Source organism: Vitis riparia, chromosome 18 (genome assembly GCF_004353265.1).
Source record: "Vitis riparia cultivar Riparia Gloire de Montpellier isolate 1030 chromosome 18, EGFV_Vit.rip_1.0, whole genome shotgun sequence".
Classification (NCBI taxonomy): Eukaryota; Viridiplantae; Streptophyta; class Magnoliopsida; order Vitales; family Vitaceae; genus Vitis; species Vitis riparia.
Window position 1 is genome coordinate 11,467,234 of NC_048448.1, and position 18,968 is coordinate 11,486,201.

The following is an 18,968-nucleotide window of genomic DNA, read 5'->3' on the forward strand; positions in this document are numbered from 1 at the left end:
ACATGAACTTCAGAAGAATAATGAAATTGATGTTCAATAAATATACTTAAATGATAATCTAATATATTTACTTACAAAGTCATTGTCAATCTTAACATTCAAGAAGTTAATATACAAGATTATAATGCATCATTAAGGATATCAATATGAAGAAAAGTATGTTTATGAAATATGTTAGTGTACTGTACTTTTTTTATATATTTATCTAGGTTTTGTCTAACTAGGTTTTATTGATTAAGTTTTTAACAAGTCAATCTTAATAGACCAAGAGCAACTTAAATAATTATAAGAATATTGTATTATTTTTCTTTTACTAAGTTTTTCCAATGAAGCTTTTTAATTTCTCTTCAATTAAATGGGCCAATGCATGAAGTTGGTGCTTGAACTTGGCCATCTAACTAACGAGGTGAAGGCATGGCAATAAACTCGATGGTGATTGCTTGGCTCATCAACTCGATGTTAGTGTCAAAGTAGAACACATCAATTAATATAATTTTTAGTAAATCTAAAAGCTATAATTTTTATGGTTTTATACTTCAAGATTTTCCCTATTGTTTTTTACTCAAATTAATGAAAAATATAGTTTTTCGGTATTTTTCTATATTCAAACATTTTATATGTTGAAATCCACCTCAATAAAGTAGTTGCAGGACCTTTCTAGACTAGGAAACTGATGTTTTTGATCAATGTTTTAAAAACTAGACCGGACCGACCGGTCCAACCATTCCAATAGTGGGCCAGTCACGATTCTGGTCTGGTCCGCTCAATTGGATCGAATTTGGATTGAATTGCGGTTGGATTGTTTGAAACGGTGGTCCAACCGGTGAACCGTGAATCGGTAACTTTTTCGGTTCAATGATCGGTCCGATTCTGAAAACATTGCTATTGACTCTTCTTTAATTCCGTATCTACTAGAATATTTATTTATTTATGTATTTTTATTTTTGAAGTTCTTTGACTAGTAAAAGATGATCATTTGGAAGTTCGGAAATGAGCAAACAACTTGATTTTTTATTCAACATACATAACGATGTTGTTGATATTTCCTTAGCATAGGCTATACAATTTTCTGTCATCAAGATTTTGAATGAGATTAATTACAAAGATGGGTACAAATTTCTTATGATGAAACCAACAAACCCACTGATAAGTATTTTGCATGTGAGAAAGATCATGAGCAACGGGAAGCATTCAAACAGATAGAGTATGATGGTGATTAGGTACAATATGGAGGGATTTGTGATTGTAGGAAGTTTTCATCAAATCAATGAACTTTAATTTTGTCTCTTAATCTTTCTTTGATTTGGAATCAATGTCTCTTGAGCTCAATATGCAAATTTCTTTAATTTTTTTTTTCTTTTGATAGGTCAAATTTTGTTCTTATTTAGGACTTTAGACCAAAAAAATCCCACAACCCCTCTCTAACCCTTATCATTCCCTTTAGCACTTGAGTCAACCTGCAAGGGCAATGTTCACATTTCTTTTGAACTGAAGATGAATGGAAAAAGACACAAAGAACATTTGATTGATGAACGGATTCAAAAATTTAGAACGGCTAAATATTTTCCTTTTTAAAAAAACAAAAAGTAAAATAAAAAATACCAGACTTGAAAACCAGACGTGACATACATTTTTTATTTCAAAGAATCAAAGGGGTTTCAACAGTCATCCCTTCCGGTACTACCCGCAACCAGACATGAGCTATCTTCAACTAGCCACCTGAGAAGACAAATTATCAGCTCATACAGAGTGAATTAGAGAAATGAAAATTTTCACCACCTAACATGATTCATAAGCATGAAAACTTAAAGAGTGCACATGTTATAGCTTACTCAAGAGTAACATGAAAGGCCAGTTGGATCTGGTTTACACATTCCCTATAGCACAACTATTACTGCTTTACATGAATGCTTATGCCTTATAGCAACAATCCCTACCCAAACTTTTTGGCAGGCATTCAAATTGGGAATTCTCTCTTCTTCTTCTTCTTCTTCTTCTTGGGTCCTACATTTCTTCATGGGGGAAAAAAAGAAAAAAAGAAAAAAAGAAAAAAGGGAAACGGTTTTTGTCCATTCTCAGCCCATGACATCATGTTTCCAATCTTTGGATAAATTGCTCATTCTTCTATTACACTTTATCATCATGGAACCACCATCTAGTCTCCTTGGGAGATCTGCCATTCCGACAATTTTTCACATAGCGGTCATTATCTGCAGGGCGTTGCTGCACAATGAAAAAACTCATGAGTAATGCTCTCACACTAAAATAGGCTGGAAAAAAGATAAAAGCAAAATTAAGAAGAAAGGAGGGGTTTAAAAAACTTAGAACTTTGACAATTTGAACCAAACCTTCACAGTTGAGCTCGATAACATGGAGAGTATGCTGATACAGATTGAACTAACTGTCATGGCTGGGGACCATGAATCATATAGAATATCTGTGAAAACAAATAAGCTATGATATTAGATGTCAGTGTGTTGATGGACAATCAACCACAGAGAATCAGTTGATAAAATAATGGGATTGAAATAAGAATCATCCAGTTTTGCTCCCTTTCTTTTTCATGTATTGTTTGCCTATCAAGTATTTTTGCTAAGAATGTACCTCAGTATCTAGAATTCCTAGATCTACATAATATTGCTTTTGAGAAGTAGGTCCTTATGGGTGGAGTACAGAGTTGCTGGGGTCAGAAATCATTCGAATCCACTAGTGAGTTTGTTGCTTGATTAGCAATTAAAGGCAATTTCGATTTTCTTCACTATGCGTAAAGAGAATTGCAAAGTCTGGGATTGCGGCAATCCTGGACCTTGCAAGGTTGCATCTTATCATTTAGTACAGCTGTTTATAATAAATTAGAATAGGGTGTATCCATTGTGTATCTTAGAGTGCCACCTTTTAGGCACTTTTGATATATTTTCCTTTTTTTTACCTATAAAAAAATAGATAAATACATTATAACGGGTAGCATCAAAAAGAAAAATGCAACCTTCATTAGGCATATGTGCAAAGAAAATGAATATTTATACACCAACAAATCATCTCCTCTCTTGAAGTATTTTATTTCATATCTTCCAGTTCAGGCTTTACAAGCTTCAATGTAATTTTTTTTGTCTTCAAGTTTTATTCCTACTATATGCAGTGGATTGACATGAATGATGGCAAATAGTATGTTAGCCTGAAGAATTGTACCTTAGTCCCTTCCATAAGACACATGAAAGAAGAAGAGTCAGAACTTCCAAAATCCAATATAAAAGAAAAAAAAAAGAAAGACTAATACCCTGTTTGGTATCCGTTTTTAAAAACAGTTTTCTGTTATTTACAACATAAAAAGGTTTTCTAAGTTAGAAAAAAAAAAAAACTTTTGACAAAAAATAGTTTTTTTTGGAATTTGCCATGAAAACATACTGTTCTTTTAGAACAAATCTGAGGTGTTTTCAACTGTTTTTTGTAAATGTTCAAATCAAAGATTATAAACACTTTTAAAAATTTATATTATACTTAAGTATACAGTACCTTTAAGGAGAGTAAGCCAAAAAAGCTGTATTCATGTTTGAGTTTTGAAATAGTGTTTTGTTCCTAAAAACAATTGAGAACTGTTTTTAAAAATTATTATCAAAAACTGTTTTTTAAGAATCGTTTTCCAAAACATTGCCAAAAAGGCCCTGGATTTTTACTTCAGCTGATATCAAGTTCATAGGATTTTAAAAGGTGACCAGTATTGGAATTTGCAAATGTAATGCATCCTGGAGAGTCCACTGATGTATAACTCTTGCCTGCATCAGTAAATTTTGTCTTTCATTTTTTTTGATCAATAAGTATAAGATTGTATTGCTAAGAGGCGCTAAAGAAGCGACCCACCGAATCTAAAATAAAGGTAATATGGTTATTCCCATTGTCTCAATCTAATGCATTAAACTCTATAACAATAAGCTATTTTTCAAGATGAAAACATGAAGGATCAACTTCCAACTTTATTAATAGAAACATATAGTCACATTAAAGAAAATTTCAGAGGATGGCTGAACACTTAATGGCAATACAACATGTAGGCAACAGGCTATTTTAAACAGAGACTAACTCAATTTCTTCTGGCATGACATCTAGCTTTGTAGGATTTAATTCACTTTCAAAATCAAAGTTTCCAAGGGATTTCTCACAAACTTCATCACTGGCAAATGGTATAGTGTCCATGACCATCAAACCACAAGGAAAATTATATATCTGAGCAAGAGCTGGAACAACGCCTGAATATTTTTAGGTTTACACTTAAGATTTTTTATGCAAACTACTTGATCAAGGTTGAGAAGTAAGAACACTATTCAAGGATGTGAAGGAATGCATCACAGCTTATGATTTAATAGAGGTAATGGAGAAAAGGGATTGATACAATAGAGACAGAGTTGTTTGGTAAAGGCTTTGTCAAACTGAGCACCTTTTTTAGCGACCAAACTCAAAGACTACAGTCATCATAGTGGATAAGAGGAAGAATGAACAACACATTATCAAAAACACCAAACCAGATAATTAGTCCTATTCCTAAACATCTCCAATTTATTTGTTGCCGAGAATGAACTGAAGTATTGTTACTTGATCCACTTTCAATACTATACAGTAAATAAGCTATTTTTCACACTTTCAAGCTCTTCAAAATAATTGCATACTGTATTAAATTAAGCACCTACATGATCATCTATATGAGACACATATTTTCTAAGAATGTTTGTCCAATTTCATCTATTACATAGTTTGAGTTCTCCATAAAACGGATGTATCAAGCAAATTCACAAATGACCACACCCTGCAACTGGAGCCCTCGGGGTTGAACTAATAGTTTAAGAACAGATAATATCATCCAGTTGCCGCAAGAAAAAAAGGCTGAAGTCCCCTCAATGAAGTCCGACATCATTTCATCATTTTTGGAAAACAAAGTCTATGTTATAAAACTAATTACTCATGCTACAACATTTTATGAAGGAAGACCCGCATACAGAATCACATAAAATCATCATGAAATAATTAAAACAGACATGAATTCATGTCCAATCAGAAACAAAATCTATAAATATGTGCTGGAATTATGGAATTACCTAAACAGATATGCCCATTGCTGTATATGTGAGGATGCAGAGGAGCTGGCGGGACAAAAACAACCTATTCAACCAATACCAGAATAACGAAATTAAAATCACAATACGTGCAAAAAAAGTTTCAATAACACTTTTTTACACATTTGTTTCTTTAACATCACAAACCCTAAAAAATTAAAAACCTCCAGTTAACTGAACCCGATGCAACTATTTGACTTGGAAAACAAATGGCGCATGTGATAACACTCCAAATTTCTTTTCTTTTCCATTTTCCACAATTTTCTCGGCAAACAAACAAACATAGAGCATCAGACAAAATCGGATCTATTATACACACCTGCGGTGCTTCCATGGGGTAATTCTCGGGAAAATCCACTTGAAGCTGGTACGATTCGTTGGCGTACAGAGTTCCCGGAGCTCCGTTGACTTCGATCACCCATCTTTAAATCAAAACAATCCAATTTTATTTTATTTTTTAAAAAAAAACAAATCAAAATAAAAAACAAAATCAATCGAAAACGAAACCTCTGTAGATTATCTGTGACTTTATGCTTGAATCCCGCAGGAGGGTTGACCTGCCATTCCACCAGCTCTTTCTGGAGGCGATTGCAGGCGATCTTGCTTAACACCTACGCAACATCAGAGGATAAATTTAATATCAGGAACGCAATTGAAAACAAGAAAAAAAAAAAAAAAAGAAGGAATTTAGGGCTTTAGCGAGAGAAAGAGAGCACCTTGCGAGAAGGGGCAGATGAACTGGTCATTGTTTCTTCGAAGAGAGAGAGCAGACGAGGATGGGCAGAGACAGTCAATTGGGACTATTTGGGAGTTGCTTTGGTGTCTCCACCCGCCGCTTAAATATTTATGTGCATTTTTATATTTTTATTTATTTATTTATATTTAATTATTTTATTTCTCCTGTCTCAAAACTCAAAAGTGCCAAAGCTTTGAGCAGAAGCAAAATAAAATAAATTCATGTAGAGTCAAAGTCGTTATTAAAACAAAGTTCCCCGTACTCTCATAGACTCAATGCCATAAATCATAATTTTCTTACATTTAGAGGTTTTTTTATTACACGTGTCAAGGTGAAATTATTTGGGAATTCTGTGATTTTATTTTCCATTTTAAGAATTATTTCTATATTTCATCATTCGTATATTAAAAATAATAGTCATTAACCTCCCTTTTTTCCCCTTATTTTAAAGCACTAATAATTAAAATTTAATCACTTTACTATCATAATGCTAAAAATTTATTATTTATGAAATAGAATAATTAGCAGCCACCAAATTTTATAAATTAGTCATTTTTTTTATAAACTAATTTATTTTATACTTTTAATAAAATCACTTAATTAAGATATTGCATTGTAGGAGTCCATGATGTGTCATTTTTGTTCTAATCTTTTTCTTATTTATAATAGAACAATGTGAATATGACTTTACCAATGTGAAACTCTCTTTCACTCCGTACAAACTTGTGGTTCTCCCTTTCAACTTCTCGAAGGCTAAAATTTTCACTTAATTGATGGAAAGATAATCTTTTAACTTTGATCATTGTGGACATGATACTAGATTATACCTTATCATTGAGATGTGTTATGAGAGTAGACTTGCCACATTATTCTCCCTTAGTTGAGGATAGCATTACATGTCATTCCTTTACCTAGTTGTAGGTTTTTCCTGCTTCTAAGTGTCAAGTCATTTACTAAAATTATGATAGCATTTGGTTGTAGTAACCACTAGTAGAAATGTATTCAATTCAAATTTGAATCTTCACCTAATTGATGAAGTGATGATCTTCTAACTTTAATCATTGTAGACGTCATATTAGATTATACCCTACTCTTAAAGCCTTACTACGATATAGTAAGCCTCCTACAATGCTCTTCCCATAATTGATGATTATCTTAAATGTCCTTCCTTTATTCAAGTGTAGGTTTTTCCTACTTTTTGATGAGTATCAAGTTATTTCTTGAAATGATAATAATCCTTGGTTGCTTTAGTCACCAGTTAGGAAGTGCACCCAAACTTAATTTTGAAAGAATCATAAGTGTGGTGCTATAATACACTTGTCAATCGATACTTCACATGCCTTTTACACATTGTTTCGACTCATAATATATATACAATGAATTGGTTTACATTTCTTTATTACACTCTTTATGCAAAGTGAAGATCTTTTTTAAGTAATTTCCATAACCTCAAGCTCGTAGCATGATTAAGATTGATATTTATTTCCAATCTCATTGTTTTTTTTTCCTCTAGCTTCTCACTTCCTATTGGTGTCCACGAAAGTTCTAAAAAACTTTTAGACGTCAAATGTTTCACTTTTTGTATGAGGTAGATAGACGAGTAGAAACATGTCTTCCTCCCTATAACGAGGATCCCAATTTAAAAACCAACAACTACGACAAAATCACATTCCATTACTATCAGTTCCAAATTGCCTTGAGGATCCATTTCACCCACCAATCTGTTGTTTCTTACAAGTCTTCCAATTTTAGTGTTGCACTTGAGCTAGGTTCACCTAACATGATTAAGTTGTTGATGGTTTGTGATGTAGATTTATGGTGTTAGGATATTTTCTATTCATTCACATCCTTGAGAAAATTGACAAGAAGAGAGATTACTTTTTATCTCTATAAACAAGGTTTGTTCCCTTTTACTTAATCTCCTATATGATTATTAGGGTTATATGTAACAACTCACTTTTATGCATTAGGTTAAAATGTCATCTAGACTTTAAAACACATTTGCATGGTGTAGACCCCTTTTATGGGAGGGGGGGGGGAGAGAGTTTTCTCTCTTCGAGGGCATTTTGGGGCATTTTCTCTTTTAAACAAAGGGGGGACCAGCTGCAGAGGGCAGAGGAGGGGGATGGCCATGCCTGCTGATGAAAGCCACAGGAGAGTGGGTGAGAGAGAGAGGAGGGTTTTGAGGTCAGGAGCAAGCTGAGAGAAGGAGAAGAAAAAGAACAAAGCTGGTGGGGGGTTGCGGAGCTTTTGGAACTGGTTTCCAAAGAAGACACAGCTAGCTCAAAGCAAAAACAAACTCTTTTAAGAGGCAGATCAAGAGGTAAGTGTGAGCGGGGGCATCTCCATTTTCTTCGTTACTTTACTTTGCTTTTCACTACCTCCTTTACATTGTCTGGGTTGAGTGTGGACTTGAGGCTATGCTTTTGATCTACTTGTTGCTATTTGAGGTGATTATAGGCTGCTTGTTATTGTTTTATATTTGCTATTGGATTTTGCTAAAAGATGATTTCACTCTATTACCCGTTTCCCACAAGCTTTTTTTTTTCTATCCTATACCCATTGTCTAACTTCACCACCTTTGGCCACCACTCATCACTACTCTCTACCATTGTCTTTTTATCTCTCTAAAAGCGCTCAGATCACCTCCAATGACTGAGATAATCCCAAAAGAAACAGCCCTCCAAGCCCTCAATATCATCATCCAACTCCACTTTGAGAAAATCCTAGAGAAGAAAAGAGTTGTCAACCTCCAAAGGAAGGAGCTTTGGAAGCTCTTTTAGTTTTTCTTCATCTTCCTCTCTCTCGTCTTTCTTCGCTCAGACTTAGTCCTCACGCCTTCAGCGCCGCCATTGTTGGGTCCTAATCACTCTCCTCTCCTTAGCCTTCCAGTCTGTACGAGGCGCTGAGGGTGAAGCAGACGGCCTCGCCCATGGTGGTGGTGGCAGCGGCTTTGCCAGTGGTGGGGCTAATCAGTCGGGCACCAATGAGAGCAACAGCATGGGTGATGGTGTTAGGGAGTTTTTCTCCAGGTGGACCCGCCACTGAAGGAATTGGGGCAATGTCATTTGCATATATTGAGGAAAAGAAATATTATAGCATTTAATGAGAGTGCCATTAAAAGTCTCAATTTCCAGTTTTCATCATTAGTCAAATGTTTTTCTTTTTTTTTTATCCATAAAAGCCAACCATCATTCCATGTTGTAATTTCCATCATCCACCGACAAGACCAACCCACTATCAATCTTAAATTTTTTTTTTCCTTTTTTAATTCTTTCATATGTTGATGTCTTAATTTAATTTTTAAAATTCTGAATTCTTTTAAAAATTAATTTTTCAAACCTCATTTTCTCAGTTTAATATTCAAAACTCTAATTTCTGAAATTTCATTTTTTTTTAATTTTTTAAATTTAATTTCCAATTTCTAAATTTTTAATTTTCACATTTGTTTATTTATTTATTTATTATCATCATTTTATTTATTTATTTTCAAAAATTTCACCTTCAAATAAATTCCAAGTTTCCAATTTTTATTTAGTTCCAAACTCTCAAATAATTTTCAACATTCCAATTCCTTTTAAATTAAATTCCAAAAATTCCAATATTCACATTAATCTATTTAATTATTATTATTTTATTTATTTATTCTAAAATTCCATTTTAAACAATTTATTAATATTTCCGACTTTCCGATTTTAATTTCTAATTCCAAAAGTTCCAATATTCACATTAATCTATTTAATTATTTTATTTATTTATTCTAAAATTCCATTTTAAACAATTCATTAAAATTTCTGATTACCGAATTAAATTCCAAAAATTCCAATATTCACATTAATCTATTTAATTATTTTATTCTATTTATTTATTCTAAAATTCCATTTTAAACAATTCATTAAAATTTCCGACTTCCGAATTAAATTTCTATTTCTCAAAATTCCAATATTCACATTAATTTATTTAATTATTATTATTATTATTATTATTATTATTATTTATTCCAAAATTCCATTTTAAACAATTTATTAAAATTTTCGACTTTCCGATTTTAATTTCTAATTCCAAAAAAAATTCCAATATTCACATTAATCTATTTAATTATTTTATTTTATTTATTTATTCTAAAAATTCCATTTTAAACAGTTCATTTAAAACTTCCGATTTCCGAATTAAATTTCTATTTCTAAAAATTCCAATATTCCCATTAATCTATTTATTTATTATTATTTTAGTTATTTATTTTGAAATTCCATTTTAAACAATTCTTCAAAATTCCAATTTCTGAACTTAATTTCCGATTTCCAAAATTCTAATTTCTTTCCAATTTAATATCTGAAATTCCAATTCTTAAATTTAATTTTCAAGACTCCAATCTTCAAATAATTTTCGAGATTCTAACTTCCAAATAAATTTCAAAAATCCAGTTTTCTCTCGAATAGCTTTACTTTCACTTCGGTTTTTAAATAATGTTCTATTTCTTTTGATTTTTACACAAGCATGAATGAACTTTTCATAATTCTGGAATAATAGAATCAGTGATATTAATTCATGCAAAATAAACAGGTTTTGGTGGGGGCCCCACATATGTGATTGATCGATTGATTGATTGATTTGATTATCACACATGATTAATTGATTTTGCTCTATGACATGCATGAAATTATTCTTTAATTGTGCACTAACCTCCTCTATTGATAGCGCATGGTGGCTCGTTGCCCAGGTATGTACCCATTTTCCTCTAATCGTTGTTTATGCATGTCTCGATTTTTATGTGTGCATGATCATTCAGGATATTCATTGATTTACTCGTCAACTGCCACGTCAGCTTCATTTTATTAGTAGAGACCCGACTTTAGGGGCTTAGAGGGGTGCTACGGTTTTTACCGTACCTTCCCAATAAGTAACCTGACCCCCGAACCTGATCCGGTTTTTTACAGACCACCTTTTCTAAAACAAGGAGTCACACTTAGAGTTTTTCTTTCTTATTTTGTTTACCCTTTAAAAATAAAACAAAAATAAGTGGCGACTCCAAGTCATTTTCTTAATAAATAAAAATCATTTTTCAAATTAAAATCGAGCTCGCTGTCGAGTGGGAAACGCATGAGCCGAAATGCGGGGTCCACACATGGTTAATAAAAGCTCATTCATATATAAGACCAAAAACTCATTCTCCTATGTGGAACATCACATAAGAGAATGGCTATATGAAAGTTACCGAATAATGAAAGTTTTAACTCTCAAGATGACAAAAATATATATATTGGGAAGTTCCTTGGCATTTTGGTTAGCTAAGTATTGTTTCTTTTTAAAATCAAAACTTTTAATCCATGTTTGGTTTTTAGAAAATACATACATATACATATATATATATATATATATAAAGGAATATGATTTTCTCATATTTAGTTTATTATAAAAAAATGATTAAAATTTAATTAAAAATTTATGGGTTTTAAATTATTTAATATTGATAAAGAAGAAGAAAAATGAGATAAAATGAGTTTGAATGAAGAAATCAAAATAATTTGTTAATTTTGAATTTTTATTTATTTTTCCCCATATTATTTGTCTGATTTACATTTCAAAAAAAAAAAAAAGTATAGATGATACAGCCGATATTAGGGATGACAATGAGGTGGGTCTTTTCAGGTACCCGTCGGACCCGCCCCGCCTTGTCCCTAATGGGACGAGATTTAATTTTAATAAACGGGTTTGGGACGGGTTTGTAAATTTTTTTTAAACCCAGGGTGGGTTCGGGTATTGCCTCACCCCGCCCCGTCTCGTCCCGCCCTGATTATACATAAAATTAAATTTTAATTTTAATTTAAAATTAATTTAATTTAATTTTTATTTTATTATTTTTAATATATAGATAATAAAAAAATATTTTTAATAAAATAAGTTATAAAAAAATGTAATAATTTAAGTATTTATAAAATATATTTATTTTAATATAATTAAAAATTTTAAAAGTAAAAAAAATTAAACGGGTAGGGCGGGTATGAGAATTTATCATACCCGTCCCATTTTATTTTTTAAATGAGATGGGGATGAGAATTGTTTCAAATAAATGGGACGGGGTTGGGATGAGGGTGATTCGTTCTGAACCCGCCCCGTTGCCATCTCTAGTGGATATTGGTACTTTTCCCACACCCGAGTACATATCCATGTTCCATACCGTAAGTTCATATTCGCCAATTTCGCTCAAAATACTGTGCGTCGGCCAAGCTCACCGTGGCATGATATAAGGCTCATTGGGCGAATCGAGCCTGTGAAAGAGTTCGGACTGCTGGGACTCAGCCCAAGTCACTTCAAATGAATCCTTGTTCAGGCCATCAAGATTTATAAGGCCTTAAAAGCCCAATTCAAAGTTGAAAGTCCGTCCTAGAGTAAGTCTCCATGAGGAAGGACTCGCTGACGGCCACCACTTGAAAGATGAAAAGACCAACAATCAATGGATTGCAACTGTAATCTCCAGTTCTCCACCATCGAAGCAGTATGTCCAAAAGACACAGAATCGTGGCATATATGGGGCCTGGTGCCCACTGACACACCCTTTTGCCTTTTAAAGACAGTGATCTGAATCAAACCCCCTTTGCGTGGTCACCGGTCGTACATTTATGAGTTATGAGTTATGACCATATCAATGGATGGACCCTCATTCCAACTTGAAGAATGTCATCTTGGGGCCCAAACGGACCGCAGCCCAGTTGCAAATGATGGATTCAAGATCTACATAAAATCCCAACAATATGCCACGACTCACTTTGTAATCTCTAATCTGCAAGGATAAGATAAGATATTTTCAAGTATATTCTCGTTGAGCGTTTCCCATGGCCTTCATTATATTACAATCTCGGTTCTACAATCAAATCATATCTCCACAGTTGGTAGTGCGTGATAATTTCTCATATAATCTTCTTGGATGTTCCAAATTAACAGGAAAAGTAGGTTCCATGGATTTGTTTTTCTGGGTTAGATATGGATTCATCTATCGAGTATACGATCCCTCCAAGAGGAATGGGAACCAATAACCCCCTCTGGTTTTAATGGTATGAAGCCCTATATCAGTGATAGGAGGATATGGAAGAATACCGATCTCTTTTGGTGCATCGTTTTGGATCTCAACTCATTAAAGGCCTCGGGGCAAGGCGCATGAATTCTTGGTGGGGATTCTGCACTACTAGTAGTACTACTTTTTGTAATTAAGTTACAAGTCAATATGTCTAGTTTCATAGCTGCAACCTACTTTCAGTCGTCCACCGAATTAAGTTGCAAGCATTGTATTAAGATTTATTGTATCACATGGCTTGTCAAAGACAGTGTAGGGCGGAGAAGGTGCCAGCAACGGCTTTCATGCAACTTTACTAGAACCAAGGTAACGCTTTCAGAGAAATAAAAAAAAAGTAGGTGATGAATTGAATTTTGATAAAATTTATTTGAAGTCTTTAGAAAAATAATGACATTTTACTCGATTCCTAAGGAATCAAATAAAAAGTATGAGACCCAATGGATTTGAGGAAAATGATTGTATTTCCTCCATTATCCTGCTCATTGATACAGAGGGAAAAGGAAAAGGGATAAAACAGTAAAAATAGAAAGGGAATTGGGGAAGAATGAGAGTGATGAAGCATTAGACAAAATACAAAGGGGAAGCGGTCGGACGGTGGGGATCACGGGCGCTGCAACAGCATTGCATGTGCATAGCTTTGACCATTGGGGCCACCCTCTTTCCTACTCACTCCACCGTCAGATATTTAATGCCCTTGACAATTACATCTCAACCGCCCTCACCCCACTATACTCGATGAAAACAAAACTGAAAATTGCTGCTTCATCCATCAATTTTTACTCTTCACTTATTTTGCTTTGCTATTTGTCTTTTCTTATTCTTTTTCCTTAATGTGAATTGGAAATTATTCAAATATAATTATAATACTTAAAATATTTCTTATAAATTTCCACAAAGAAAGGAAACCCCAAAATATTTCTATTTTAATTCACACTAATTGCATTTCTTTTTAGGTTTATGTACAAAATTAAAAACATTTCAAAAGTCAGGAGTAGTATAAGGATGGGGCGAGGGTGATTGATTCACCAAGCAGAAGCCGCCATGGGTTTAAAAATGCGCTGGCCGGTGGCTAGAATACGCCGGGGGTCGAAGTCCATCTTTCTCTTGGAAAACAAAGTCCACTTGTCATCACCAAAGTGGTCCACCCAGTCCTCTTGCGTGGTGTAGTGAGGCAGATACTGCTTCACCTTGATCCCAGCATCGTCACAGAATCTGAGGATCTGACGGTTCTGATTGCTGAGATACTCCAAACTCTGGGCCTCGTCTCCGGAATCCAAAGCTGACCGCAGCAGCGCCACAAGGTAAAACACGTCCTCCTCTGGCGTAACCACCGATGTGCGGTCGTCCCACCTACAACAACAGCAGCAGAAGCAGCAGGAGCGGCAGCATTAAATGTTTGATTCTTGGATTTGGAAGTTTATAATGAAATGGTAGTTGGGATTTGATGGTTTGAACGAATCGGTTGGGCCCCATAATTGGTGATGGGTCGTTACTTGTACTAACGGCAATGTTTCTGGAACCACATTTGCACAGGACATGGAAAGTGGGTCCCATCTACAAGATCTCCTGACACCAGAATCTTTCCGCTTCCTTCATCATTGCCGTCCGATTGTTGTATTCCGGTCAACAAAAGTAAGCATAAAAGCGTACCTTATTTCCTAGCTGGCCCTCTTTAATTATGTACAACATTATTCCTCTCCCCTTTTCTAGCCACGTGTTCCTTCATACCCGCCCTCACTATCCCACCAAAACTTAACTGGGTAAGGCCCTCCAAATTTGGCTGTAGCCTCACTGGCTGCGCCTCCTTGTGAATGTGGCCCTCCATTTCCAGTCCAGCAGCACACCATAACATCAAAGACAGCCCCCCCCTCTATGTCCAGTAGAGGATGGATTTTACTTTTAGTTTTAATTCATGGATTTATGGTTATCGGCAGTTGTTTTCATAGTCATCATTGAAAGTGTTTGATAGGACATCTACACTAACTTCGTTTGCACAAACTTATTATTCAATTTAACCGCATTAATTTTCTAGTTTTTTTTTTAACACTTGGGACGGTGGTGGGGCCAGGGCATGTGCAGCTGTGATTTTAAGAGGTTTATGTGAGCCCAAATAATACACATATAAATTTATATATATACTTTGCATGCATGCAGATGCGTCCATGTTATAAAAGGAGAGGAGGGTGGGGAATGATGATGTGGGTCTCAGGGGGCTTACTTGTTTTTGTTCATAGGGTAGATGAGGATGGGGCCACTTGTCTTATTCCCCAAAATGCCCTTGAATACGCCTTCATCGAAGTCAGCAATCCTTGATCTGGGGACAAAAAGGTTGAGCCAAGGGTGCGGCACGTCCCACAAACCCTTCGACCGGAGCTTGAGCTCCGCCTTGTGAACCCGGTCCAGGAAATCCACATATGGAAGATCCGTTGTGAAGACCGATGATGGAATAAAATCTAGTCTCTTCAGCAGAGCCTCTACATCCTGCACAAAACCCCAACCCACAATTAACAACTCCCCCCACCCTTTGTGTTTTTTTTTTCTTTTTCATTCATTAATCATTAAAATAATAATCCAAAGTACATCAAAAGAAAAAGGTGGTCCCAAGCAGACCCTTTTGTCAGGATAACATGGATTCTAATCCATTTTTAATCACTCATTAATTACCATGGAATAATTTGGTGCTGGACGGCTTAGATCTATCAATATTTTAATCAGAATATTAAAAAAAAAATGGTGCTCAATCTTAAGATCAGATGGGATGACAGATTACAGAAGATCTTTCATGTTTTCTTGTATATGTTGTATGTTGCATCTTATAGTACAATATTATTCTGGTATGTATTAAATAATTACATTGATACTTATCTCAATCATATGATCTTAGGAATAATGGAGCACCCATGAAGGCCATGAATTTAAAAAGATATTAAAAAAAACACCAAAAACCATTTGGAGATGTACAAAAGTACAAATAAGGACAGCGATGCAAGTAGAAGGTTCTAACTTAAAGGATGAAAATGATTCTTAACAGAGGAAAAGGTAAAGGTCATGTAGTTCTGTTGCATGAAGCTGTTGTAAATGGTGCCAACTGCTAGAGGTTAAGTTTTTTCCACAGGCAAGTAGCTGTTTGTGGCTACCAACCATATGTCCTCTGTAAATTTATTTTTTGAAACCCTAAGAAGATGCCTGTTCAAGAAATCAACCTTTTTTTTGGTTGGGTGGGGAGGTTGGTGGTATAGAAAGCATTGAAAAGTCATTTAGTTAAAAGGCCAGAAAATGGTAGTGAATCAAACACAAGTTGGAAATATCAAATATCCAAAACAGTGACAGCTTTTGAAAGACTGGACCGCTACAAGTCGCCTACCAAGATTGTCCTGCATGCCTAGCCACTAACTTTTCAATAATAATAATAACTTTTATTTTGTTTTTATCGACGAAGGATGATTGCATAATTGATATCACTTCAATTACGTCTGTGGCAGCTTTTATTCACGTTCATGGCACGTGGTGTAGTCCCTAGAAATTCTAATGATAAGTACAAAAATAAATAATTAAATATAATTGGTAATTCTAAATGAAGGTATAAGGGTGTATATACCTGGTCAATAGTATCGGCAGTGGATTCATGGTAGTTCTTGGTGATCTCTAAGCAGTAGAGCACACCCCCGTTAGTTCCAAAAGAGGAGATTTTAACAGGGTTGCGAGGGGAGAAAAAGGAGGACCTCCAGTTGTTGATAAGGCCTTCATCAACTATAACAAAGCCCTCAACATAGTCGAATTTCTGGTTGGGTGGCTGTCCATGCAGGGATATGAGATACTCTTGGTCCTTGGTAAATGTCGAAAAATTGGAGTACAGTACTCGGATCCACCTCACCTGCAATAAAAACAAAGTTCAGAAAAAACGATAGAAGGAGAACACGTTAGAAGGCCAAGGACATGTCAACAACATTGCCAGCTTTAGAACAGCCGTTTGAATGGGTTAAAAAGCTCAACCGGGGCCGACCCTTTCTTTTAGGTCATTGTATTTCGCTTTATAGGCCTTGTCAATTAACTAATACTAGGAAATTTTTGCAAGGATATGTGTCCCACCTTGAAACAGAACCAAAACCCCACTTCCAACTAGTAAATAATAATAGTTCAAACAAAAAAAAAAAAGGAGAGAAAGCTACCCTCTGAGGAGCTGGTTCCAGACCAATTCTTGCTCTGGTGATAATCCCAAATTGCCCCAGACCACCTAGAACAGCATGGAAAAGTTCTGAGTTTTGTTCTTCTGAGCATGTCAAGAGCTCGCCTTTGCCTGCTACCCAGAAAAAGGTGATTACATTCCCATGTCAGAGAGACCAAAGTATATCCATGAATGAAACAGCTGAGACAAATTTGGTAAGGAATCAAGATCATTTAATGAGAAAAAAATATATATATATATATACACCAGGTAAATCAAAAGCTTAAAATAATAATAAACTATGCTCTGGCACTCTATATATTATTAGCGGACCAGACATAGACCAAAGGAACCCATGTGAAACTATACTGCGCGCATGCAGCAAAAGGTGACCATAAGCAACAAGAATACCCAAAACATCAAAGTTAGGCAGGAATACCGCCAGTTATGACCCATTTGAAATCATGTAGAGAAAAGAGAATTTTAAAAACTAAACTACTCAGCAAAACAAAATTATCCAAATCACCCATGTTCGGAAGTATCTAAAATATTCGTGACCAAGAAAACCAGAGATGGATGTGCCAAGAACCTGCAAAAATTAAAAGAAAAGAAAAGACCTAAGCACCTGTGACAACATCAAGTTCATAGACATTGCTAATCTGCGGTCCATGATTGAAAGCTTGTCCGCTAATCCCAGCATTCGAAAGGGTTCCACCCACGGAGAGATACAGGTAATCAGTCCATGATTTTGGTGCAAGCCCGTGCTCTAGTGTGGTCTTCAGCACATCTATCCACAGCTCTCCACCCCACGCGTCCACATACCTCGACTGCTCTGAAACACGAGGCAAACCCCACTGCCTCACACCCTTTGACGCACTCATCTCAATCACCACTCCGCTACTTGTCTGCGCCTGCCCATTAATGGAATGCCCATGCCCTCTCGCCGACACACTCAACCCATGAGCCGACCCGTAAGCCGCTCCGACGAGTCGAGCTACATCCTCCGCGGAACTCGGGTGAAGAACCGCCAATGGCTCCGCTCGGTTCATCATTCCGAAGTCCACGGAAGCCGTTTTCACGTCGGAGGGGTCGACGCTCAAGTGACCGTCGACTTCTAGTCGAAGGAGGTCGGTGGGGTCTAAGGTCAACCCGACGGTGGAGATTAAACGGTATATAACAAACGTCAGCAGAAGCTTCGGCGCCATGTGTTTCCTTTCTCCTCTGCTTCTTTGGTTTGTGTATTTTTTTCTTTTTTATTAAGGATTAGGCTGTGTGAAGTGTAGCTGTTGGAGAGAAATTTATAGGGAAATGGAAGGTGAAGGATAAGAAAACTGCGCACACCGGGCGGACGGAATTTGGGTGTGGGTGGTGGTGGGAAGGGAACAAAATCTTGTGGCAGCGTCGTGGGGAGTCGTGGAGCAAACGTAAGCCGGATTGCGCTTTAAAGATTTTCCACGCAACATGCACAGATTCGCTTCTTCTCTCCCTCTGCTTTTTTCACATTATCAGATAAAAATGGAGAGCAAGAGGAATGGAGGAGAGGGAGCAAAGGAGAGAAGGAGAACAGGAGATGACTTTCTATCTCTTCTTGTTATCTATATGCGCACACACACACAAAACACACGGGAATACAGAGAATACACCATAACACTGACTCTCTCCTCCTTTTTTTTCTTTGTGTCTAGGATATAAGATACAGGTTCTCAATTTATAGGACATGGGGAGGGAGGGAGTGGAGGGACACGTGGCTGTTCACGTGCGAGGAGCACGGAGACACGTGTGAGGATGAGGAGTGAACAGCAGTGGGACCTTTGGTGAGGGGGTTGTGGGCAGTGGATGGGGTCCAGTGTGGATACGGAGGATCTGTGTGGGGACGACCCCTAGGAAACG

At 35.8% G+C, this 18,968-nt stretch overlaps 2 protein-coding genes across 3 annotated transcripts; both read right to left on the reverse strand.

Annotated features, from left to right (window-relative positions):
* Positions 1 to 1,758: 1,758 nt before the first annotated feature.
* On the reverse strand, positions 1,759 to 5,931 carry LOC117907859 (probable ubiquitin-conjugating enzyme E2 18). 2 transcript variants are annotated; one of them, XM_034821522.1, is made up of 6 exons: positions 5,822 to 5,930; positions 5,613 to 5,716; positions 5,425 to 5,527; positions 5,088 to 5,151; positions 2,349 to 2,437; positions 1,759 to 2,223 (listed from the first exon to the last, which is right to left on the reverse strand). In XM_034821522.1, the coding sequence occupies exons 1-6, from the start codon at positions 5,849 to 5,851 to the stop codon at positions 2,128 to 2,130; spliced, it is 486 nt and encodes a 161-aa protein (XP_034677413.1). In that variant the 5' UTR covers positions 5,852 to 5,930; the 3' UTR covers positions 1,759 to 2,127. The 2 variants fall into 2 exon arrangements, with proteins under 2 accessions (XP_034677413.1, XP_034677415.1); XM_034821524.1 differs by lacking the exons at positions 1,759 to 2,223; positions 2,349 to 2,437 and adding an exon at positions 3,376 to 3,773 and having other exon boundaries at positions 5,822 to 5,931.
* Positions 5,932 to 13,810: 7,879 nt separating this feature from the next.
* On the reverse strand, positions 13,811 to 18,743 carry LOC117907962 (cytokinin dehydrogenase 5). Its single transcript, XM_034821649.1, has 5 exons — positions 17,704 to 18,743; positions 17,083 to 17,210; positions 16,512 to 16,787; positions 15,132 to 15,394; positions 13,811 to 14,263 (listed from the first exon to the last, which is right to left on the reverse strand). Exons 1-5 carry the CDS (start codon positions 18,281 to 18,283, stop codon positions 13,936 to 13,938), a joined length of 1,575 nt encoding a protein of 524 aa, XP_034677540.1. The 5' UTR covers positions 18,284 to 18,743; the 3' UTR covers positions 13,811 to 13,935.
* Positions 18,744 to 18,968: the final 225 nt, after the last annotated feature.